Here is a 25,953-nt window from a genome sequence, read left to right on the forward strand (position 1 = left end):
AAACAAGTAACTCTCAGCCAGTTAGCTTAATGTCCATCATTGAGAAAACATTAGAGTTTATCATGAAGGATGTAATAGCAGAGCATTTAGAAATACATAATATAATCAAGCAGAGTCAGCATGGCTTCATGGAGGGGAAATCATGCCTGACAAATTTATTAGAATCCTTTGAGGAGGTAACTAGCAGGATAGATAAAGGGGAACCAGTGGATGTAATATATTTGGGTTTCCAAAAGGCATTCGATAAGGCTACATAATAAGATAAGAGCCCATGGTATTGGGGGTAGGACATTAGCATGGATAGAGGATTGGCTAACTAATAAAAGACAGAGAGTTGGGATAAGGGGGACATTTTCAGGATGGCAACCTGTAACTAGTGGAATGCCAAAGGGATCAATGGATCAATGCTGGGGCCACAATTACTTACAATATATATTAATGATTTGGATGAGGGAAGTGAATGTACTATCGCCAAGTTTGCGGATGACACAAAAATAGGTGGGAAGAGAAGTGGTGAGGATGACACACAGAGTCAGCAGCGAGATATAGACAGGTTAAGTGACTGGGCAAAAACTTGGCAGATGGAATACAATGTGGTAAAATATGAGTTTATGCACTTTGACAAGAAGAATAGAGGAGCTGAATATTATTGAAGTGGAGAAAGACTGTGGAAAGCTGAAGCACAGAGGGATTTGGGGGTCCTCGTGCATGAATCACAAAAAGCTAGCATACAAGTTCAACAGGTAATAGGGAAGGCAAATGGAATGTTGACCTTTATTTCAAAGTGAATGGAGTTTAAAAATGAGGAAGTCTTGCTAAAACTATTCAAGGCATTAGTTTGTCCACACCTAGAATACTGTGAACAGTTTTGGCCCCCTTATCTAAGGAAAGATATGCTGGCATTGGAGGCAGTCCATAGAAGGCTCACTAAGTTGATTCCAGGTATGGGGGGTTTTCTTATGAGGAGAGGCTGAGTAGGTTGGGCCTGTATTCAGTGGAATTTAGAAAAATGAGAGGTGACCTTATTGAAACTTATAAGATTCTTTAGGGGCTTGACAGGGTAGATGCTGAGAGGCTGTTTCCCCCTGTGGGAGAGTCTAGGAGCAGAGGGCATAATCTCGAAGTAAGGGGTCGCCCAGTTAGGACAGAGGTGAGGAGGAATTGCTTCTCTCAGAGGGTCGTGAACCTGTGGAATTCTTTACCGCAGAGGGCTGTAGAGGCTGGGTCGTTAATTGTATTCAGGGTTGAGATAGACAGGTTTTTACTCAATAAAGGAATCAAGGGTTATGGGAAGATGCAGGAAGGTGAACTGAGGATTATCAGATCAGCCATGATCTCATTGAATGGTGGAGCAGACTTGAAGGGCTGAATGGCCTACTTCTGCGCTTATGTCTTATGGTCTAAGATCCTTCTTTTGGTGGCATGTTGACCCAGTCACAGCACTTCTTTCGGTGGCAGTTTTTTTCATAGGAGATCTGTTTATGGAAACAATTTTGTTTATGATGAGTGCAAAATCATCGTGTAGGGAGAAAAATGTGTCATTAAGTTTATAAAATTTTCTGTAGCACCATAGCCAAAGGATTCACAGTGCACACAGCCTCAAGTAGCATGTCTAGTTAATCACAAAAATCCCACAGTTAGCCATATTCTACCCTCTGTAAACTTGAGGTCATCCAAAACTCTAGTGCTTGAATCCTAATATGCACCAACCCATGGTCACCCATCACTCCTATGTTCACTGGCTTATATTGGCTCCTGTTAAGCAACGCCTTGATTTTAAAATTATTTTCTTTCACAGCCTTGTCCCTCCCTTTCTCTGTAATCTCCTCCAGCCCTACAACCCTCCTAGATACCTGTGTTCCTCTAATTCTGGCCTCTTGAGCAACCCCGATTTTAATTGAAGGCCATGCCTTCAGCTGCCAAGGCCCTGAGCTCTGGAATTCTCTCCCTAAATCTCGCTGACTCTCTACCTTTTTCTTCCCCCATTAAGATACCCCTTAGAACCTCGCTCTTTGACCAAATTTTTGGGCATCTACCTTATTATCTCCTTGGCTTGTTGTCAAATTCTGTTTTATAATGTGCCTTTTAAGTGTCTGTAGACATGTTATTATGTTAAAGGAACTATATAAATACAAGATTTTTTTTTATACTTTAGATGTCAGTTCAACTTCAATTTCAGTGCCATTGTGATGCTAGGTACATAGGCCGTATGTCCCAAAGACTGGAGGATCATATTAAACAGCATTTTCCAGCTGTTTGATACGATCCTCTGTTCGCAACGGACAGGGTACAGACCGTACCGAACCAGCCTGTGTTTACGAAGCTCAAACACAGTGTCCAACATTAGATGGGTTTCCACAATCGGGTAACTTTTGCTAAGAATTACACTGGCAACCAATTTAAGATTGTTAGTTGGGCTTGCAGTGTGGCGCATTTGCATGTACTAGAAGCTACATACATTAATGCACAGGGCCCTGTTCTTTGCAGACAGAAAGAATATGTACATACATTGCGTCTGTTTCAGCTTAACAAAATAAGTGACAGCCATTCGCTAACTCATTCCTCATGGCAATGCCTTGACCAATCAGGTTCAAGCTGCCTGGTTTAAATTTCAAACAATGCTTGGCAGTTAACTGTCAGTCACCATCAGTAGTGCATTCTCCATGGCAATGCCACTTGCCAATCAATCAGCACTCTCTTCACATACAGTAAAAATTGTTGTTTTCCCCCTTATATTGGTATTCTTGTGAGTGTCCTGATGAGTGCAAGATGAAAAGCTTAAACATGTCTATTTCTTTCAGCAATGCTCAGCTTGCGTCATTGAAAACAAACCAACTGTGGCAAGAATAGGGAAGGAATTATGTAGGAAGTAAAAAAGAAATGGACAAGAAACAATGAAGTTATTTTAGGCAGTTTAACACTGTTTTAGTTTGAGATTGTTAAACATCTGATATATGACAGTTACTTTTAGGGCACATGAAGTTGTCATTATAATTTTATATGTTTTTCTCTCAAACAGCATTTCCTACCTGCACTCCTCTAACGCAGTTCACCTGTAATAATGGAAGGTGCATCACCGTTAAGTGGCGTTGTGATTCAGGTAATAGAATCATGTAAATTGAAAACATAACTGAGATTCTCCAATGGTGTTTTATGCACCATCTCTTATTTTTCACAATGATTTTGAAGTGAAGACTGAAGTCCTGCATTCATTTTTGTCACATGGGTATTTTTGTTTAAGAGGCGTGTTTTCTTGCTTTATCTTGTAACAAAAGATGCAACAGATATCGCCATAACTTCCAAATGCCCCAGTGTCGAATTTGGGGGATACCCTGAAGATGGGCTGGGGAATCCCTCTCGAAAGATCCCAGATAAGGGTTTTCACAGCAATTGCCCAGAAGTGCTAACTTCATCTAGACAATTGCGTTGGGCTGGGAACCATCCGAAAAAGTGATTTAAATCAAAAACTTTGGATGGTTCCGCAAAAGTAAAACAGGAAAGGTGGCCAAACCATGGCTTACAAGGGAAAATAGAGATAGTATTAGATCCAAGGAAGAGGCATACAAATTGGCCAGAAAAAACAACAGACCTGAGGATTGGGAGCAGTTTAGAATTCAGCAAAGGAGGACCAAGGGATTGATTAAGAAGGGGAAAATAGAGTATGAGAGTAAGCTTGCAGGGAACATAAAAACTGACTGTAAAAGATTCTATAGGTATGTGAAGAGAAAAAGATTGGTGAAGAAAATTTAGGTCCCTTACAGTCAGAAACAGGGGAATTTTTAATGGGGAACAAAAATACTGGCTGACCAACTAAATACATACTTTGGTTCTGACTTCACAAAGGAGGACACAAATAACATACCAGAAATGTTGGAGAACACAGGGTTTGGTGAGAGGGAGGAACTGAAAGAAATCAGTATTAGTAGGAAAATGGTGTTGGGGAAATTGATGGGATTAAAGGCCGTTAAATCCCTAGGGCCTGATAATCTATATCCCAAAGTTCTTAAGGAAGTGGCCTGAGAAATAGTGGATGCATTGGTGGTCATCTTCCGAGATTCTATAGATCTGGAACAGTTCCTACAGATTGGAGGGTAGCTGATGTAACCCTACTATTTAAAAATGGAGGCAGAGAGATATCAGGGAATTATAGACCAGTCAGCCTGAATTCAGTACTGGGAAAAATTCTAGAGCCCATTATAAAAGATTTAATAGCTGAGCACGTGGAAAGCAGTGGCAGAATGGGACAGAGTCAGCATGGATTGTGAAAGGGAAATCATTCTTGACAAAACTACAGAAATTTTTTGAGGATGTAACTAGTAGAGTTGATGAGGAGGAGCCAGTGAATGTGGCTTATTTGGACTTTCAGAGAGCTTTCAACAAAGTCCCACGTAAGACATTGGCGTATAAAATTAAAGCACATGGGATTGGGGGTAGTGTATTGAAATGGATAGAAAACTGGTTGACAGACAGGAAACAAAGAGTAGGAATAAACGGGTCTTTTTCCGAATGACAGGCAATGACTAGTGGGGTACCGCAGGGATCAGTGCTGAGACCCCAGTTATTCAAAATATATATTAATGATTTAGATGAGGGAATTAAATGTAATAGCAGGCGGTAAAGAAGGCAAATGGTATGTTGGCCTTCATAGCCAGAGGATTCGAGTACAGGAACAGGGATGTCTTGCTGCAATTGTTACAGGGCCTTGGTGAGACCACACTTGGAATATTATGTGCAGTTTTGGTCTCCTTATCTGAGGAAGGATGTACTTGCTATAGAGAGAGCGCAGTGAAGGTTTACCCGGCTGATTCCTGGGTTGGCGGGACTGACATATGAGGAGAGATTGAGTCAATTAGGATTATAATCGCTAGAGTTCAGAAGAATGAGGGGGGATCTCATAGAAACCTATAAAATTTTAACAGAACTAGACAGGGTAGATGAAGGAAGGATGTTCCCGGTGGTGGGGGAGTCCAGAACCAGGGGTCACAGTCTGAGGATATGGGGTAGACCATTTAGGACTGAGATGAGGAGAAATTTCTTCACCCAAAGAATGGTGAGCCTGTGGAATTCACTGCAACAGAAAATTGTTGAGACCAAAACATTGAATGTTTTCAAGGAGTTAGATATAGCTCTTGGAGCGAAAGGGATCAAAGGGTATGAGGAGAAATTGGGAGTAGACTATTGAGTTGGATGATCAGCCTTGATCATAATGAATGGCGGAGCAGGCTCGAAGGGCCAAATGGCCTACTCCTGCTCCTAGTTTCTATGTTCCTATGTTTCTAAGTTACACCAATACTTACTCAGAAAAAGTTAGAAGAATTAAAACTTCTTCTATCTTCTGGTTAACTGTTGTAAACACCCAGACTGACCCCCATGGGAAACCCCTTTATCCACAATTGCCCCCAACCTTTTACCCTCCTCACCCCTTACCTCCGACCCCTCCATTCCCTGACCCCCCAACCTCTGACTTGCCCCCAACCCTCCCGCCCCTCCCCCGCATCCCCAACCCCAACAGGACCTCCCGACCCCTGACTACCTCCCCAGACCCCCTGGCTACCCCCACCATCCCAACAACACCCCCAACCCCCTCCAACCGCCCTCCTGACCCCCAACCCTTCTCCCTTGCCCCCCACCCATCCACATCCTACTCACTTATATTACACATTTACCTTCTCCCTGGCTAGTCAAAATGGCTGGGATCTTTAAACTTATCTGCTTTACCGCAGCTAGTGCTGTCAAAAAGTGGGTATGGCTTCACTTCCTCCGAAACTGCTGCACTTGACAGAAGGCCTCAGGAACCCACTGTTTTGTACTTTTCTCACCCGCCGTGAGTCAGAAGTGGGGGCAAGAAAGATGCGGTTGCATTCTAGCAGAAGTGAAAAGGAGCGGAGTGGCAATCCGACTGTGATTGCCACTCCTCAGAGCTTCTGGCCTAGTGACATTATATTTTAAAATGTATTTTCCAAAGGTTTCAGTATAATAGATATTAGATACCAAGGCTCAAAGGGTTAAGTTATGAGTACAGATTGCATGCGTTTGGCTTGTATTCCCTTGAATTTAGAAGATAGTGGACTGATTTAATTGAGGTGTTTAAAATGGTAAAAGGACCTGATGGGATAGATACAGAGAAACTATTTCCTCCGATGGGGGAATCAATAGCGGTGGGACGTAATCTTAGATTTAGAGCTAAGCCATTTAGGAGAGAAACAAGAAAGGATTTTTTCACACAAAGGGTAGTAGAGATCTGGAATAGCCTCTTTCCAAAGTTTGTGACTGCTGGTTTAATTTAAATTTTCAAAACTGAGATTGACAGATTTTTATGAGGTAAAAATATCAAGGGACATGGATCAAAGGTGAGTAAATGGATTTGAGATATAGATCAGCCCTGATTGAATGGCAGAACAAGCAGGATGCTGAATAGCCTACTCCTGTTCCTATGTTCTGAGATGTGGAAACAGCTAGAGCTTCATAGTATGAGTAGAATACAAAACAGGGAGGCAATGCCATCCTCATATTGAACCTTGATTAGATCACACTTGGAGTACTGTGAGCAGTACTGCGCTTCATACTACTGGAAGGATATTGAAGCACTGCAGGAAGTGCAGACAAGATTTAGAAGGGTGTTATTAAAACTGAAAGGGTGTGACCATCAGGAAAGATTGAATAGGCTGGGGCCTTCTTCTTTGAAAAATTGGAAATTAAGGGGAGGTCTGCTGGTTGTCTTTAAAATTACAAAGGGTGAACATGGACTGAATGGCTTATTACTGTTTTGTAAATTCTATGCAATTATGCAATTAAAAACATTTTAGAAATGATACTTGAAATCTCTAAAAGAAGCTTCCAAAAGTTAGAAACATTTGAAGTGTCTTGATCACACTTATGGAAACATTACAACATAGGAAGAGGCTATTCTGGTGGAGGCGAGAAGGGGGCGGGGTTCTAACATGCCTCCAGCCAGCTTAATTACATGCCCTTCCTGCCTCAAAACTCGCCACCAGTGAGAGCAGAAGATTCTGCCCCAAGTCTGTATTTCAAAGAATTAATGATGCAACATCATCTTGATAGCTGCTGTCCATGTAACTCTTCTTGATGCAAAAAAAACACTGATCATTTAAAAATGAAATGATATTTACTGCCTTTAGGTTCTGCTTGGAATTATTAACTATCCTGATGGTTTACACCACCAAGAATGATGCTGAAACATTGCCCAGAAGATCATAGGTTTGAGCTGTCTTTAGTGCTGAGTTAGTTCAATCTTGCCCAGGGCATATTGCTTTGCTAGAATTGGTCTCAGCACTCTCCTGCATTAGGGAATCATTGCTAATTAGTTTGCATGTGTCCAAATATTGAGTGAGGACAGGATCAGGGTAGGCTGTGATGTCTCAGCATCAAACAGCCTGCACTCTAGGATTACATATGAAAATAATAAGTTGGACAAGGACTATTACAGTCATCTATGGAACCAGTGCCTTAGCAAGGATCAGTGTCTTTGAGAAAGAAGATAATTTTTTCTAAACTTATTATAAACTTGCATGTCTCTCGTAACTGCCATTCTTCATGGGATTCAGTGTTGATAGCCATTAGGCATTTTTATTAACCATCTGTGACCTATGATTGAAAATTTTGTACTTTTAATAGTGTTGTATTTGTTACAGATGATGATTGTGGGGATGGCAGTGATGAGAAAGGCTGTTCTCCTTCCTGTACAAACACTCAGTTCAAATGTAACAACGGCCGTTGTGTTCCTGAACACTGGATCTGTGATGGAGACAATGACTGTGGTGATTTTAGCGATGAAACCCATGCTAATTGTACAGAACCAGGTTTGTGCGCTAAATGATTGCATCACACATTTCAAAAGCTGTAATATCTAGGGGCAAATCAGAAATATGCAAAAACGCTCACTGTGATACAAATGTTGTCATGCACTTGCCTCTCTCAAATTGTTAGACTACATTTCATCTGTGGTGCACCAGTGAGGGGAGGAGAGAAGTAGCCTTTGTAACAATTTGTCACCACAAATAACATTTCAGCAAAACCTAAGTCACAAATCTATCTGCAAAGTTAATAGTGTGGTGTACTTGGATTTCCAGAAGACATTTGACGAGGTGCCACATCAAAGGTTACTACACAAGTTACGAGTTCATGGTATAGGGGGTAACATGTTAGCATGCATAGAGGATTGGTTAGCTAACAGGAAACAGGGGTCAGGGTAAATGGGTAATTTTTGGGTTGGCAAGATGTAATGAGTAGAGTGCCACAGGGACAAGTGCTGGGGCCTCAACTATTTGCAATTTCTATCAATGACTTGGAGGAAGGGATCAAATGCATGGTTGCTGAATTTTCTGAAGACAGAAAGATGGGTGAGAGGACATAAGGGATGTATATAGGTCAAGTGAGTGAGCACAAATAAGGAGTCTCCCATTTAGACAAAGATGAGAATTTTTTTCTCACAGAGGGTCGTTAGCCTCTGGAATTCTCTTCCTCGGAGAACAGTGGAGGGAGGGTCATTGAATATTTCTAAGGCTGAGTTAGATAGATTCTTGCCTATCAAGGCAGTCAAAGGATTATATGGGATAGATGGGCAAGTAAAGGCCACAATCATATCAGCCAAATGGCAGAGCAGGCTCGAGGGGCCGAATAGCCTACTCCTGCTTCTGCTCCTGCTCCTAATTCATATGTTAAGGATGGAATCAGCACATACTTCTAGCTAGTTATGAAGATTGAGAGAGGACAAGATTTTGAGATCTATAAAATGCCCAAGAACATATATAATGTAGATATAAACTGCATATTTAATTCCAAATGTGAATACAAAACTGGCATGTGCATAACGTTCAAATAGGAGTAGTGACCAAAAGACTTTTTGGACTATGCAATCTACTAACCATCCAGAATAGAATATTATTAAAAGCAGTTATTGATATTTCCCCCCACAGTGGATTAAATTCACGATCATACAGACTATCCTAGTTCTGTTACAAAGAGCTGGATTTGTGATCAAAATGACCCTTGTGATTCACCCAATGTTTGTGTTCATTTGATGAATGCCATTATTTTTGAAGATATTTTAAAATAAGTGAATCCTATCAAACAACCACAATGCTTAGGGATTGCTAAGAGAAGGAACAATGCACTTCTTGATTATAGAAAACAAAATTCCAGTACGTCTAATGATATAAATCTTTTCAAAATTTATAATGATAACTCAGCTGTATGATGAATCCATGGAACAAAATTTGTTTTTAAATTCATTATTTCAACAAAATAAACAAAAGGCACCCACTGAAATCTGTTAATGTCAATTTTACCATATGAGTGAAGACAAAAATATCTTAGGAATGCTGAACTTAAAAGTGACCTTCTGTCAACAACCTCCACTTATATGGCATCGATTAAGGTCTTTCTTATGAGTTAATCGAAAATAGTCACCCACCCCCGATTAAGTATTCCATCATCCCATAACTTCAAAATTGAAAGGAGAATATTTCCGGACAGACAATGAGAAATAACTCCATAGGTTAGGTAATGCAGAAACTGTTCTCTACCAGGCATATTTAAATTATTGGCTAAATTTTAAGTTGGTGATGTTCCACTCCGCATCACCCCATGTAAATGTCTGGAGCAAGGAAACCCCAGATTGGTTGGCTCACCCTGCAGACAATTTACAGATCTCTGGCTGTTAATTGCCTTGAGGCAGGCCTTCTGCCCTCACTGGGGAGGCAGCCCTGCCTCCGAGAGCTGCTGGCCAATCAAATGGCCCGCAGCTCTCTTGTGCAAGCAGTGCCACCGGGACTGGTGGCTGCAGCGAGTTTTCAAAGAATCTGTGTTGTGATGGAGCCAGACCACCAGGTGAGTCCAGGGTCTCACTGGGGTGGGGCTGGGCTGGCAGGCCCTGGCCAGGGGTTGGAGTGCTGGATTAGACAGAGCAGTGAGGAAGGAAAAACATTGGGTGGGGAAATGCCTCAGCAGGGGGAAGAGGGGTGCAGCCTTCATTGGGCATGGGGTTAAAAAAAAGGCGACATCCTGCACCCCCTTGCCCAGCCACCAATTTGCTAGTTTTATCTGTCAGGCTGGAGCCTTGGCAGTGGCCTCTCCCATGGCAGGTAAAATCCTAGTGGCGACAGGAGGAGACTCTTAAGTAGCCATTAATTAGCCACAAATATATTGCCATACAGCATTCCATCCAAGCTCTCAGACCACAAATCCAAATGCGCTTTTCTTAATAATTTATTTTTGTTCTAATAGTGACTATTGTAAGCATGGAAAGCAAGTTGTTAGTTCCTACTGTTAATCAACATGGGTTTTGCCTCCTTTTTGGGGATTTTGAGCACTGTCTTGGAAATGTTGACATAAGTTTTCCATTTTATAGAATTGGCATTATGGATTGGTCAACCCTGTAGAAAGTGCCCTATTTTCATTTTTGTCAGAATCATTGGAAGTGAAAGTCAGATGGTTCCTGGGACAGATTGCTGATTCACAATGCTTTGCTGTTCGTACAACAAGTTGAAAACATTTGATGTTAGGCCTGGAACTATTGAATAAATAAATAGTAGTTGGTAATATGTTAAAATATTTATTTATAAAATGTCTATACCATGAATGCTGATTCTGAAATAAATTAATTTACAGACTCCATATAGAATACCTACAGTACATACATTTAAACTAAAAATGAAGCTGATTTTCAAGAATATTTTTTCATTATTGAAATATTTCATTTATCAGGCTCAAAATTTTCACTGGCTCTCAACCAGTTAAATAACAGAGCAGCATGTTATGCTCCATCAAGTTGAATTAATCACTCAAAATCCCCATTTAGATGATTTGGGGATTTCCACAATGAGAAAGGTCTGTTGTGAATGTAGGGAGAGCCAAAGGTAAATCCGTCATTGGAATATCACAGAATAATGCTTTATTTTCCATTCCATGGGGAGGAAGGCTATGAATGAGTGTGAGTGATGAGTAGGATGTTAAGAGGCTTCAAGGCACTTTAGACAGGTTAAGTGAGTGGGCAAATACATGGCAAATGCAGGCTTGGCCTAAATAGCCAAGTGGTTATGGTACTGGGTTTGTAATCCCAAGATCAAGAGTTCAAATCTCACAATGGCAAACTATGAAACAATGTAACTTCATCTGAATAGGAGCAGATGGAAACGGGTTTGTACTCAAAAGAGTTACATGGCAAATGCAGTACAACGTGGATAAGTGTGAAGTTAGGAAAAACAGAATGGCAGAGTATTATTTAATTGGTGATAGATTGGGAAATGTTGTGCAAGGGGACATGGGTTTCCTTCTGCACCAATCGCTGAAAGCAAACATGCAGGTGCAGCAAGCAGTTAAGAGGGCAAATGGTATGTTGGCCTTCATTGAAAGAAGACTTGAGTACAGGTGTCTTACTGCAGCTATACAGGGCCTTGGTGAGACCATACCTGGAGTATTGTGTGCAGTTTAGGTCTCCTTACCTAAGAAAGGATATACTTACCATAGAGGGAATGCAGCCAAGGTTCACCAGACCGATTCCTGGGATGGCAAGATTGTCGTATGAGAAGTGATTGGCCCAAGTAGGCCTGTATTCACTGGGGATCTCATTGAAACGTATAGAATTCTGATAGGCATGGACAGATTGATTGCAGAAATGATGCTTCCTCTGGCTGAGGTGTCTAGAACAAGGGGTCACAGTCTCAGGATACGGGGTAGGCTATTTAGGACTGAGATGAGGAGAAACCTCTTCACTCAAGGATTGGTGAACCTTTGGAATTCGCTATCACAAAAAGATGTGGAGGCCAAGTCACTGAACATATTTAAGAAGGAAATATATAGATTTCTGGACTCTAAAGGCATCAAGGGATATGGGGAGAGCACATGAGTGCAGCATTGAGATAGAGGATCAGCCATGAACATATTTAATGGTGGAGCAGGCTCAAAGGGCCAAATGACCTACTCCTGCTCTTATTTTCTAAGTTTTTACATGTGGTATACAAATGAATGGACTTTATGCAGGTTCATGTATGAATGATTGGTTCCACCTTTAAAAGATTATGTTGTTTGTCACATTTGCAAAGAACAAGGCATTTCTACTTTACAGGACTTTTAGCTCTACTTAATTAGTTTCTTGTTCTGCTCAATCATTGACATTGGAGGCTATTTAAGTCATCATAATGCTGCCTGAATCTCACTCATCATGGGCCAAACTTGGGCATGTTTCATTATAACAGTTTCGCAAAGCAGCCTGTTGGTTATTACCAATAGACAAGGAGAGAAGATGTGCCCTTTTTCTTTAAATAAAGCAAGTTAACAACTGTTACTTTTTTGCATTATTAGTAAGTGCCTCAGAGTTCTGAAATCTTTATTCAATCTGTTTTACTGCGCCTTGTAAAGCATCAGAAAACATAGTATTCAGTTTTTTTAAAATACACTTTTCCAATCATGTATTGCTCTGGCTTGTAGAATTAGCCATACCTGAGATTTATTTGTAAGTAGTGAACACTTTTGTTTCAATTAACATTTGTGGTTTCTAATGCTGCATCTAATTAATCGTTCAATTCCTGCACTAATGAAGCTCTACTGAAGCATTCAATTTTGAAATGGTACTCCAGTATTAACCAGACCACAAAACAGTTAAACATAATGCCTTGACTGTGGATTCACCACACAAAGGGTGCTAGGGAAATTCAGTAAAATATGAACTATTAAAGTACTGAAGAAAGTACAATTAATATAATTGCCTTAGTCTTATCACTTTTTCTCAAATAATTGCATTAATTGGTAAATGTAATGTTTGTATTGCCCCTACAGCCACAAGGCCACCTGGTGGTTGTCACAGAAAACAGTTTCAGTGTTATTTGGATGGCAACTGTGTTCCATTACGATGGCATTGCGATGGTGATTGGGACTGTGAAGATGGCAGTGACGAAAACAGTTGTGAAGGAAACACAAGAACCTGTGACTCCCACTCAGAGTTTAAATGTAAAGACACAGGTATGACACAATAATGCACCACACTGGTGTCAAGGTATGGTAATCTTGTCTCAACAACCTCCACTTCTTTAGCATCTTTAAAGTGACAAACATTCCGAAGTGCGTCAGAATAGAAAGCACCACCAAACAGTAGTGGAAGAATAAGTACGGATGGTGGCTGAAACCAGGATTTAAGAAAAAGGGTTTTCGAGAGAGAGGTAGCATGATGGAAGGTTCATGGGTAGAATTGCAGAATCTATTAGGAACATAAGAAGTAACAATGGAGAGGGAGTAGGCCATTCAGCCTCTCGGGCCTGCTCCATTATTTGATAAGATCATAAGACCATAAGACATAGGAGCAGAAATTAGGCCTTTCAGCCCATCGAGTCTGTTCCACCATTCAATCATGGCTGATAAGTTTCTCAACCCCATTCTTCCATCTTCTCCCCGTAACCTTTGATACCCTTACCAATCAAGAACCTATCTATCTCGGTCTTAAATACACTCAATGACCTTGCCTCCACAGCCTTCTGTGGCAATGAATTCCATAGATTCACCACTCTCTGGCTGGTCTGATTCTGGTCTCAGCTCCACTTTGCTTCTGGCCCATATTCCTTGACTTCTTGTCTATCAAAAATCTATCTAATTCAACCTTGAATAAATTCAATGTCCTAACCTCCATAGTTTTCTGAGGAAGCAAATTCCACAAACCAATGATCTTCAGAGAGAAAAAAACTTCTCCTCACCTCCGTCCTAAAAGGGAGATCTCTTATTTTTAAGTTATGTTTCCTAGTTCTGGTCTCTCCCACAAGAGGAAACATCTTCCCGTTATTCACCCTGTCAAGTCCTCTCAGGATCTTACATGTTTCAAAAGATCACATCTCATTCTTTTAAAATCCTTTGAGTAAAGGCCCAAATTGTTCAACCTTTCTTCATAAGATAAGCTCTTCATCCCTGGAATGAGTCGTGTGAACCTTCTCCGAACTGCTTCTAATGCAATAATATCTTTTTTCAAATAAGGAGACCAAAACTACTCAGTATTCCAGATGTGGTCTCACCAAGACCCTGTATAGTTGCAGTAAAGCTTCCCTACTTTTATATTCCATTCCCCTTACAATAAACACCAATATTCCACTTGCTGTACCTGCATACTAACTTCTTGTGATTCATATACCAGGACACCAGATCTCTCTGTGCCAGTGAATTTTGCAATCTCCCTCCATTGAAATAGTATATGTTTTTCTATTCTTTCTGCCAAAGTCGACAAGTTCACATTTTCCCATATTATACTCCATCTGCCAAATTTCTGCCTGTTTAACCTATCTATGGGTAGAACTTTACCGCCCTGTTGTGGCAGGGGCTGGTCTGGAAAATGTAGCGAGCCATTCAAAAATCCATTGATTTCAGTGGGTCTGAAAAATCCCGCCAGTGGGAAGGGCTGTAAAATTCTGCCTATATCCCTTTTAGACTCTTTGCCTCCTCTTGACAACTTATTTTCCTACCTATCTTCATGTCATTGGCTTATTGTCAACTTAATTTCAGACAAGCTGAGAACACAGTGATGGGTGTTGAATGGTGTAACTGGGGGACATCATTTTGTAAGTGTCTACATAAAATGGAAACTTGAATCAATGCTTTGGCATTTTCACATGAGAGGGACATGTTCATGATTTTTTCATTTTTCTGTTTTTAAAGTTTCACTGGTTTTCAGTGATCTCTCTGAAACAGCACTTTGCCTCAGGGAGCTGTTCGCTTTTTCACGTGCATGTGTGAAAGAGCGCACTCTGGCAGTTGGGGAATCCCCACCCCCCACCCCCCGCCCACTCAGAAAGCGCATAACACTTCCCATCGGGTGACAGGCTGGGCAGGCCTTAATTGGCCCGCCCACTTAAAATGGCGGCGGGGCCTGTTTCAGCAGCAGCGATCGGCTGCCCACCTGCTGCTGAGTCGGTCAGGCCCGCCCGCCCATCAAGGGCGAAATTCTGCCCATAGCTTCCATAGATATTACTCCATCGGTCACTTTAGTCACCTCCTCAAAAAAGTCAATCAAGTTGATCAGGCAGGGTCGACCCTTTACTGGCTCTCGCTGATTAGCTGAAAATTTCCCCAATTATATAGTCCAGTAATTTCCTCACAACAGTTGTTAGGCTAACTGGTCTATAATTCCCTGGTTTTCCTCTGTCACCCTTCTTAAATAATTTAATGACATGTACAATTTTCCAACTTAAAGGAATGCTTCCTAAGTTGAGAACTTTGAAAGATTATGGCCAGGATTGTCCCGGTCCATCGTGTGGGACCCGCCGTGGCAGATACGGCGGCCCAGCCAAAAGTCTATTGACTTTCGGGAGGATTGGATGACCCCGGCGGTGGGCAGGGCTAGAAAATCCTTCACTGTAGTTAGGGCACCTGCAATGTTCTCATCTACTTCTTTTAAAACCCTGGAATGGAAGACATCTGGTCCTGGGGTTCTGTCACTTTTTAGTGCTGTTCATTGGGAGCAAATTTTGTAGAGAGGCCTTTCAATCGGCATTCTTCTTGATTCTTCTCCTGCGCCTAGAGATGCATGAGGCAGGTGAAGCACATGCTCATTATCTGTTTCCATAGTTAGTTTGTCACCAGAGGCTATAGCTTGAGGGGCGCCACTCCAAATTAAGCATGGTTGACCAAGAGACTCTCCCACTCTTACTGCCTGCCTTAGGCATCTTGGAAGATTTACAGGCTGATAATCAACCTGTTTGGCCACATTATGAACATCTCCCATGGTCATCAAGTCCTAGAGTGGGACTTGAACCCAGAGCTTTTGGCTCAGATGCAGGGACGCTACACATTGTGCCACAAGATCGCCAACAGGCATTAGTCATACAAATTTCTACTCTATATGCCTTCACACCACCTTACATCTCTGGCAGTCTCTTTTGTTCTGCTGTTCATATTCAGTGCCAGAGGCTGACTGAATGTAATCCCTATTGCACCACATATACAGAACAAACCTTTGAGAACTTCAATTGTTTCCTGAGGACTTCCCTTGGCAACAGATACTGGCTCAGTTTCAAGAACTAAATTACATGGACAGAAAAGAATGCATCACACATGAAGGGTGAAGGCTGAGAAGTATTGCTTGTCATCCATCTCACCATTACCTGGTCGATATCAATGGAATTGAGTATCTTCACGTACAGAATTCTTTTCTGACTGAGGAAAATGTAGATTAAAGAGCTAAACCTCAATGTTGACAGTAATTTATATGCCTTACTCTTCAATGTGTTTGAACAATGCCGTTCTTTTACCTAGTTGCTCATCCCAATTGTAGCATACATCTGGTCTAGTTTTTAATCATTGCTTCATGGGATGTTGGCATCACTGGTAAGGCCAGCATTTGTTGCCCAATCCTAACTGCCCTTAAACTGAGTGGCTTGCTGGACCATTTAGTGGGCGGTTTAGATTCAACCAAGTTACTGTGGGTCTGGAGTCATATGTCGGGTAGGCCAGACCAGGTAAGGATGGCAGATTTCCTTCCCTAAAGGACATTAGTGAACCAAATAGGCTTTTTACGACAATTGGTGACAGTTTCACGGTGACCATTACCAAGAATAACCTCCAATTCTAGATTTCATTAACTGAATTTAAATTCTACCAGCTTGCCCTTTCCGCAGAACATTAGCCTGGGCTCCTGCATTACTAGTCCAGTGACAGTACCACTACACCACCATCTTGCAATGAAAGCCCAAGCAAAAGTATAGCTAAAATGTATTTATTCATAAAATACATGATAAATGTAACAAGCGTTCAGGAATGAATTATTTGTCTAAATTTGATGTGTAGTGCATAAATCCTTACTCTGTATATGTGAGTGCCAAAAGGAAACTCTTCTATTTCTACAGAATTTTCCTTGGCCAAAACAAATAACCTTTAATTTTTAGGGCAATTTTTTTTCCAGACTTTTTAAAATCAATTCCTGGTTCATAGGGGAGAGGTCCTTTTCCAACCTGCCTCTCAGGAAACAGCCGGAGGACACCTAATTCTTGATTGTGTCGCATCCAAAATAGTTTCTCATTATTGCCCTGCTATGGACTAATGCTTTAGCTAAGAGGAAACCAAAGCTGTTTCCATCAGCTTGTGCAGCGCTCCCTGTAGATTTTCTTCCCTTCCTTTTAAAATGAACTGCTTTGGTGCTATCTTATATTCTTCTAATATCTGGTCTTTTCATTCTCCAAACAAAACCATCCTCTATACAAAGACTGTTGCTAGCTCTCTCCATTAGGTCATAAGACCAAGAGATAAATTGCACAGGATTCAGGAATCCATGGCAACTTGGCCATGTGCCTTCAACACACAGTACTTGTTACCAAGGTGAAGGCAATATAATTTGTCCATTTAGACAAGTTAACACCTTCCTACCTGGTATGAAATTAAACTGATTACAAAACACATATAGAATAATAAAGAAGGAATTAATTAAATAATACAGGAAAAATGCTTCCAAACAAATTAATTTGATATCTGATTTTATCTATTACATGTTAAGTGTTATGGTCAGGTGAGGAGGGGTCAATTGATTCCCCTTTTTTCCCTCTCCTCATTTGATGTAATTGTTTTATTTTTTTAAAACTGGAAAATCTTGCCAATTTAGTGAGTGTTTAACTGTTTACACATTATGATCATGAAAGACACAAATCAGACAGGTTTTCTAGAGTTTTCTTGATTAAGAAAGTTCGAGTCTGGTAAAATTAAAGGTGTATACAGTGTGAAGAGGCTGGTGACTTGGCTCGCTTCAAGCTGAATTTAGTGGCCATGCTGCTTTCACTCGGTACCCCTGGTGCTTCTAGCATCAAGGCGGCTTAAAGATACAGATGGATGATTTATCTGCTCTTCTGGAGTCAGTCACGCTGGGTTGACTTCTTTCAAAAGCTCTATCTGCAGCATCTGGAGTAGTCATAATCAGCAGGCAGGGTTCAAAAACTTACAAATTGGGTGGAAACAGAGAGAAGAAGGAACCTATTCAGACCTTGTTCTTTCAGCATCCCAGCTGCTTGTCCTTTTGCAGAGAAAACAAGTGCTTAAAATCCATAAAAGGTTGGGTTGCCACATGACCTTCTCTCACCAACTTCCCAGGGATCCAAATAAGGTTACGGCCAGTGTATTCCAGTTGTAGATTGATTATATCATGTCTGATTAGATTAGCCAGGGTCCTATTGTTTAAGTGATTATGTTTAATGATTTGCCTCCAGCTAGATGAGTACCCAGAAGAGAAGCTGGGTGCTGTGCTAAAGGAATAAGGGATGTAAGTTTGAGTCAATGTTTGGGACCTTTATTCCTGACTAGTCACTGACCATTCTGGGTACAAGGCCTTTGGTATAAGCAGTAGTAAGTTTATTAAATAAAAGTACAATTAGTATAATACAATATTACTTAAGAAGGCAGTGGTCACAACCTGTTCTTACTAAGTCCAGCTCTGCACTGTCTGGTTCATTAGGGTGCTGTCTCCTACTCTGTTCTTGTTTTTGCTGTGTCCTTGTTGATCATACTGTATCTCCTCTCCTCTGGGTAGTGTGTTGAGGGTCACATGTCTTTTCTTTATATACCCTTTGTGTCTAGCCCTGTGCTGTATTAGGTAACTGATTAGTTTACCCTTGAGTAGGGTGAAACCTCACCTTATTATTTTATTATTGACCTGATTAGTTTACCATTATTTCATTATTTCCATTACTGTATTGTAAACTTATACATCCCTTATTCATGACATTGTGGTTTATTAAGCAGGAGACCCTTTAGCTGAAATAGTTAACATAATATAGTTCTTTATCTTTGCTGTTATCGTATTATAATGTTCGGAAGTTAAAAATGTTCCTCCAAGCTTCCAATCAGCTAAAGGTCAGAATATTTCCTGACCTAAGTTTTTATGACAGTTGACATTTCTTTATACTGTCCTCCATAGATCAGAATCTTACACTGACTAAATTACTTAAAAATTATGCCTCCCTTCTTGGCATTTTCCAAATTCATACTTCCATATTAACTTACAGGGATGTGGTTCATTCACATTCCCCTGAGGTCATTGTCTTTGATGGATTATTGCAGACAGGTAGACTCCATCTCAATGGTGCTGAAATGTGGAATGTGCAGTGATGCAAATAGTGTAACCATTGTTGGTTGCCACCTCAACTCACTGAAATTCTGCTTAAGTTTCTTAAAAAATATAATTAATGGTTTCCAGCCAGTAGATCCAAAAATCTTTTTTTTGTATAAAGTAGGTTTTCATGACATAAGCTTCATGAATCCAAATAAGTACTTTTGCTATGGAAAATTGTGTACCATTGGAGTACTTTAACAGGCAAAATGGCAGTAATGGAAAAATTAAACTTACGTTGCATTAATCCGAAGAATACCATGGCCCAGATATTCTGGTCAGCATTGACACTGCGCATATTGATGATCCCCATGAAGGTTTCTGCAACACGACCTTCTTGCAATTTTTCAGCCAGGACTTCCAATCTCAGCTAAAGCATGATTGGATCAACACAGTTGGCGAGTGAATGAGTGAGTGGGTAGACAGGTTAGGTCAGCGGGGGGGGGTGTGGTGGGGGGGTGGTTGGGGGGGGCGCGGTTGGTCTGACTTGGGGGCAGGGTCATTTATTGTTTTTGTTTCAGTTACACTGGCTGATCACTGACTTAGACTAGGTATTTGGGTGGGGAGTAGTTGGTCAGGCCAGGGGGACAGTTGGGTGGAGGGATAGTTGAGTCAGGTTGGAGGTTTGTTGCTTGAGGGCTAGTTGGGTCAGGTTAATAAAGCAGTCAGGTGAGGGGTAGTCGGGTTGGGTCAGGGAGATTGCTGGCGGTGGGGGTGGGGTGGGGTGGGGGGGAGTTGTCAGGTCGGGTCAAGTGGGTAGCCGGGTCGGGGTCAGTAGGGTAGTCGGGCTGGGTCAAGGGAGTGATGACGGTATCAATTGTGGTGCTCAGTTCAGTTACACTGACTAATCACTGTGTTAGACCATGTATTAACCAAAGGGACATTTCCATTAAATATCTAGTAACTCCTTCATATCTGGCCCCAAGTCTCTGACATATAACTCACTGTCAGTGACTCTCGCGGAGCATCCCAGGGCATTGGAAATCAACCATTGGAAGTTTAACCTTCCCAACAATTTCAGCACATGTGTGCATGTCAGGATTTCTGCTAGCTCCTGTCGCATATTTCTTAACTTAAATCTAGATTTTAACTTTATGGATACAGGGAGATTTGGACCAATATAATTGCTATGATAATCTAATACTTGATATCAAGTCTTTATCAGTTTGCATGGTAGTACAAACACATTGCTTATACTGTTGTCCTTTTTTAAAACATCCAATTCAGAGGAGCAAATTTGTCATTGTTTATCCAAGGTGAATAAATATAAATCCAGTTTCTATATAGATTTAAGTTTGGTGATCTGTAACTTCTGAAACTCAGCCAAGCATGCATAATGGGCTCAGCTGTTATAACAAACCATGACAGTTCACCAACAATGAAGCCTATTGAAATTGTAAAAAAATATGTTTTTTTCCTAAGCCACACCAGATGCCTGTCAATCAGTACACTCCAGGAGCTGGTGTTTGTTTTTTTCTCTCTAAGGGATCGCTATAGAGCAGATTTTTTTCACTTTTAATGGTTTGTGAACATTTAAATCACTTCAAATTGTGATACCGAGAGTTCCCAAGAACTGTTTTCTTCCGTTTTAAATGCATAATAGCACTTTTCCTAATGGAAAAGGTACTCTAATGCATCTCAGTACATACACAATGGTCAACCTACCTTTGCAGGATAGAATACTATTATCAATCAGTGCAGTAAAAACACACATAACTTATAATGCAGCATCTAACTATTAAAACTGAAAGAACCAATTTTTTTATATTTCAAATCCTGCCAATGAAATAATTCCAGAAGTAGGTGATTTCTTTTTTATTCCCCACTTGGGACTGGTTCTTGAGTCCTTTGAAGTGTTGTGAATCACATATTCTAAACGAAGGGGCCTGGCTCCACAAAACCTGCAGGGTGTTGGGGATTGGACTGCCCATCCCTGCAATGGAGCCAGCAAGGGCGTGGATATTGCATGCAGGTGGGCTACCCATATCCTTATCCTGTGCTGGAAAAAATAACTGGAAAAGGGGAATAGGGGCCAAAACCCTTCTAATCGGGTTCTGCCTGCCATTTTTAAAGGACTCCCAAGTATACCTGGCTCAGCGAATATCCGGGCCCTTGTCTCTATTTTCGTTAAAAATAGAAACACCTTCTTTATATCTAACCTATGGAATCCTGTCACTATTGTAGCAATCTCTATCAGATGACCTCTCAGTATTCTCTTTTCTAGTGAGAAGAATGCCAGCCTGTTCGACATTTCCTGATAGTTATAACCTCAGTTCTCGTATCTATTTTGCATGTTCCCCCATGTATTTATTTGTTTATTAGTAAAAGAAATGTGCACAGCACTCCATGCAGTCTAACCAAGTTCTGTGAGAAGTAAAAAAATGACCTCATTGTTTTTCAATTCTATTTTAGAAATGAATCTTAGTACTTGTTTTTCTTTTTCTTTTTAATGGCCTTATTCACCTACTACATTTAGTGAATTATGTATCTTTGCTCCTCTGCCACACTTGGACCCTTACTACCCAAGCAGTATGTGGCCTCCTTACTCTTCCTCTGAAAATGCACCAATCACACTAAATACAGTGAAATTCATTTGCCAAATAAACACCCACTCTTCAAGTTAATTAATGACTTCTTATAATTCAGTGCATTCTTCTTTTGTACAAACTGAATATGTACCCATCCACCTTCCTACCATGAGTTTGATGTCATCTACAAATTTAGAAATTAAAATTACACTCCTGATTCTTGAGTCCAAATTGTTCATTAAATTTGTTAACAATAATGGTCCTGGCCATCAATCCCTGTGAAACGCACCCTCCCACCTTTGGCTAGTCTATGCACCCAACCTTAATCTCTACTTCCTGTTTTCTCTTTTGTAGCCAGCTTGCTATTCATTCTTGACTCCACATGGGTCTGAGTCCACCATGAATTATGAGTCCACCATATGGTACCTTAATTCAAATATACTACCTCTATCACATTACTCTTGTCTACGCTTTCTGTTACTTCTTCAAATAATTCAGTGAAGTTGGTCAACCATAATCCATGCTGATTATTCTTTATTGTATAATTGTCTTTGTACACCTGCTATTCTCAGTTTCCAAATGTTTTTCTATGATATCTTTGAGTACAAGTTCTATTACCTTTCCTCCCACCATGTTCTATCTCCGTTTTTAAATGCAGGAATAGCATTAGCTGTTCACCAGTCTGTGGCACTATTATCTTAATGAATTGCTTATGCATATTAGTGCTTCTGCTATCTTGTCCCTAACTTCCTTTAATATGCAAGGAGGCAATACATTGATCAATATTGAAGCTTTAAAGTAACATAAATTACTTTCATTTAATTTGTCTTTTTTTATTCATTTCTGAGCTGTGAGCATTGCTGGCAAGGTCAGCATTTATTGCTCACCTGCAATTGCTTTTGGGAAGGTGGTGAGCTGTTGCCTTGAACCACTGCAGTCCGTGTGGTGTAGGTGCCCATAGTGTTGTTAGGAAGGCGTTCCAGGATTTTGGCCCAGTGACAGTGAAGGAGCAGCAACACAGTACCAAGTCAGCATGCTATGGGGCTTGGAGGGAAGCTTGCAAGTGGTGGTGTTCCCATGCAAATGCTGCAATTGTCCATCTAGATAGAGAGGTCACAATTTTGGAAGGTGCTGTCGAAGCAGCCTTGGCTGAGTTGCTGTAGTGCACCTTGTAGATTGACACACTGCTGCCACTATGCTCAAGTGGTGGAGGAAGAGAATGTTTAAGTTGATGGATTGGATGCTGGTCAAGCAGGCAGTTTTGTCCTAGGTGTTGTCGAGCTTCTTAAATGTTGTTGGAGCTACGCCCACCCAGGCAAGTAGAAAGTATTCCATCACACTCCTGACCTGTGCCTTGTAGATGCTGGATTGGCTTCAGAGAATTAAAAAGTGAGTTATTTCCCAGCCTCTGACCTGCTCTTGTAGCCACTGTATTTATATGGTTGGTTCAGTTACGTTTCTGGTCAACAGTAACTCCCTGGATGTCGAGGGTGGGGTTCAGTGATGGTAGTGCTATTGAATGCCAAGGAGAGATGATCAGATTCTCTCGTGCTGAAGATGGTAATTCCATGGCATATGTGTGGCGCAAATGTTAGCTGCTACTTATCCAGGTCTGTTCTATTCCTACTATTATATTCAATGGAGTCATAACGGCACAGAAGATGGCCATTCAGCCTATTGATTCCCTGCTGACTTTCTGTCGAGCAATCCAGTCAGTCCCATTCCCATGCTCCATCTTCACTGCCTTGCAAATTTATTTCCATCAAGTGCCCATCGAATTTCCTTTCGATGTCATTCATTGTCTCTGCTTCCTCAACTGGCAATGAGTTCCAGGTCATTGTCAGTCACTAGCTAAAAAAATTCATCCTCACATTCCCCCTGTATCTCTCACCCAAAACTTTAAATCTGTGACCCCTGGTCCTTGTACTATCAACTAATGGGAACAGCATTCTGTTGTCTACATTCAGTAAACCTATTGTTAATAAATTATTATTGATGATAGTTCATTTTAAAATAATTTTAAAATTGAAGTACTCCCATATAATTTCTACATACTTACATCATTGCATTGATAAATTGTGATATCTTTTTTCAAAAGCTCATATTTAAGGTTCACATTAATTGGGACATCTGAATGGACTAATGCTTCTGCTTTGTAGCATCTCTCAGTTTTCAGTAAATGGCATTTTGAAAGGTTTTTCACTACTTTACATTATATATATATCAAGGACATAAATGTAGCTGGACAGAATTGTTAAAGGACAGGTATCCTACAAGTTTAACACTACTGGTGACAAGAAACATAGAGGGTGGAATTTTCCCAGAATTGCAGTAAGTGCGGTGGCCGTGAATAAAATGGAGTCCTACCTGCCGACGAAAATGGCGGGTTTTCAAGCCATATCGTCCCGAGCCTGTCTCATTATTTATTCACTTCAGCGAAAAACACTATTTCCATGGCAAGTAGGATCTCATTCGCCTGCTCACCATCTCCTGCTGTTGCATCACGCTGGCCACCACCTTTAAAAGCCAGCCACCAGCAAAGCACTCATCGCCACCAGCTCACCACCGCTGCCTGGGAAACATGGCCAGCAAAGGATAAAAGACTGCAGACTCCGCTTCAATGACGGGTCCCGCGAGCGACTACTGGATGCCGGGATGTGCTCTACCCCCGTTCTGGCCGCAGGATGGGTACAATGTCACCAACCTGTCTTGGGAGGTGCTGACAGCGGTGACCAGCACAAACCTGCAGAGGAGGACAGCCACCCAGTGCCGCCAAAGAATGAATTATCTCCTTCATTCTGCCAGGAAAGTCATCACTCCCAACTCTCACACTCACAAACTCATCACAAATCCACAGGGACCTCACTCACTGCCAGTGCAAGGGACATCACCATTCACTCTTTCACACACACCGTCATTGTCCTCATCCCGTCCATGGGATCACTCACCACCCACAAAGGCCAGGCATATTTATCTGGCCTGGCAAAATCCTGGTACACTCTCCCCATCTTAACCCATGCAGGATAAACTGGCTCACAACAGGAGGGAAAGGTTGCAGACAAGAGGAGGGTGCCGGAGATCAAAGTTCTGACAGAATTCAAAAACAGCCAGCCAGCTGGCCGACGTTGACTGGGACCGGACTATGCTGATGGTGAGGTAGGCGCTGCTCTACTAAGTGAAGATCCAGCAGTGCAACATCCATCATATAACCATACCGAGAGTGATGTTTCCTCTTTCACAGGCCACTGTCACACACTAATTATCTCCCCTTGCTTTCACAGGAACATCTGCCAAACAGCCTACAGAGCCCATGACCCAAGGCCCCCAATCAAGCATTGAAGAAACCTCTGAAGAGGAATCTGAAGGCACCCTCCCTAAAGTCTCTTCACAGCACTCACCCAAACCCTCCAAAAGCGCAGAGACACACACCTCTGTGGGACCTAGATCAGAGTAGCCTCAGGATCACAATCTGGTGAGCACATTGCACTTTCTGATCCAAAGCAGGCAGATGCAGGGACTTCCCAGGTCCCTGGAACTTGGAGACTGCTGGAGGCTAGAATGATGCTGAGTCTGAGTCAGATGATAAGCCTCTGGACTAGATCATGTCACAGTTGCTGGAGCTGCAAAGGCAAACTGAGGAACATCAGGAAGGGATGGCCGCTGCACACCTCAGATTTCAAGGCACAATGGAGGAGTCCGTCCATCTTCAGGCTGAGGTGATAGTGCCAGCATTGCAATGCACCGAGGTCAACCCTGGCAGGATGGTGGCTGCCTTGGAAACCTTGGTCCAGGATGTCACTCCTACACTGCTGCTGGGCTTAATCCCATCTGACGCCCCTCTTCCTGTGACCTCTGCAGCTCCAGCTTCACAGGCCGAGGAAGGTGCCACTGCCATAGAGCAGGACCCCAAAAGCAGGCTGGGGCCCTCCAAGTCTCGGCCCTCCAGAGGACGCCTGCCAAAGTCATCACAGACAAGGTGCCACAGTCAGCAGGCTGTCTCCACCTCTGCTGGGGATGTCCAGGGAGCACCAAGACGTAGCAGCAGGGTTAGGCAAGTTAGGTAAAAGCCTCCCCACAAGTGCTGATCACTTGTACATATTATACACTATTGTCAATAAACTCCTAAGAATGTCACCCTGTCTGTGGCTCCTTGTTCTGATGAGCAGTGTTCTTGTCACTCAGATGTGGAAACTTTCTGCACAAAATAAAAGGCAGGTGTCTCAGTCCAGGGCCTCTTCCCTGTGCTCTGTGCAGCCTTCAGACCGCAGTGATGGTCCAGCCTCACACTCCCTGGAAACATTACTGAAGCCTGCACCTCGGCAGTGCTGGTCATTGCTCCCA

The 25,953-nt window shown here is 41.8% G+C and overlaps 1 protein-coding gene across 1 annotated transcript in view; it reads left to right on the forward strand.

Moving 5' to 3' along the window:
• The window catches only part of LOC121284946 (low-density lipoprotein receptor-related protein 1-like), a 1,922,347-nt gene that overhangs the window by 1,100,590 nt on the left and 795,804 nt on the right, over positions 1-25,953 (forward strand). The window contains exons 19-21 of the mRNA XM_041200912.1: positions 3,020-3,100; positions 7,653-7,820; positions 12,796-12,978. Coding sequence (XP_041056846.1) covers positions 3,020-3,100; positions 7,653-7,820; positions 12,796-12,978 — 432 coding nt within the window. The remainder of the gene's footprint in view (positions 1-3,019; positions 3,101-7,652; positions 7,821-12,795; positions 12,979-25,953) is intronic.

Source organism: Carcharodon carcharias, chromosome 12, assembly GCF_017639515.1.
Source record: "Carcharodon carcharias isolate sCarCar2 chromosome 12, sCarCar2.pri, whole genome shotgun sequence".
NCBI classification, from domain to species: Eukaryota; Metazoa; Chordata; class Chondrichthyes; order Lamniformes; family Lamnidae; genus Carcharodon; species Carcharodon carcharias.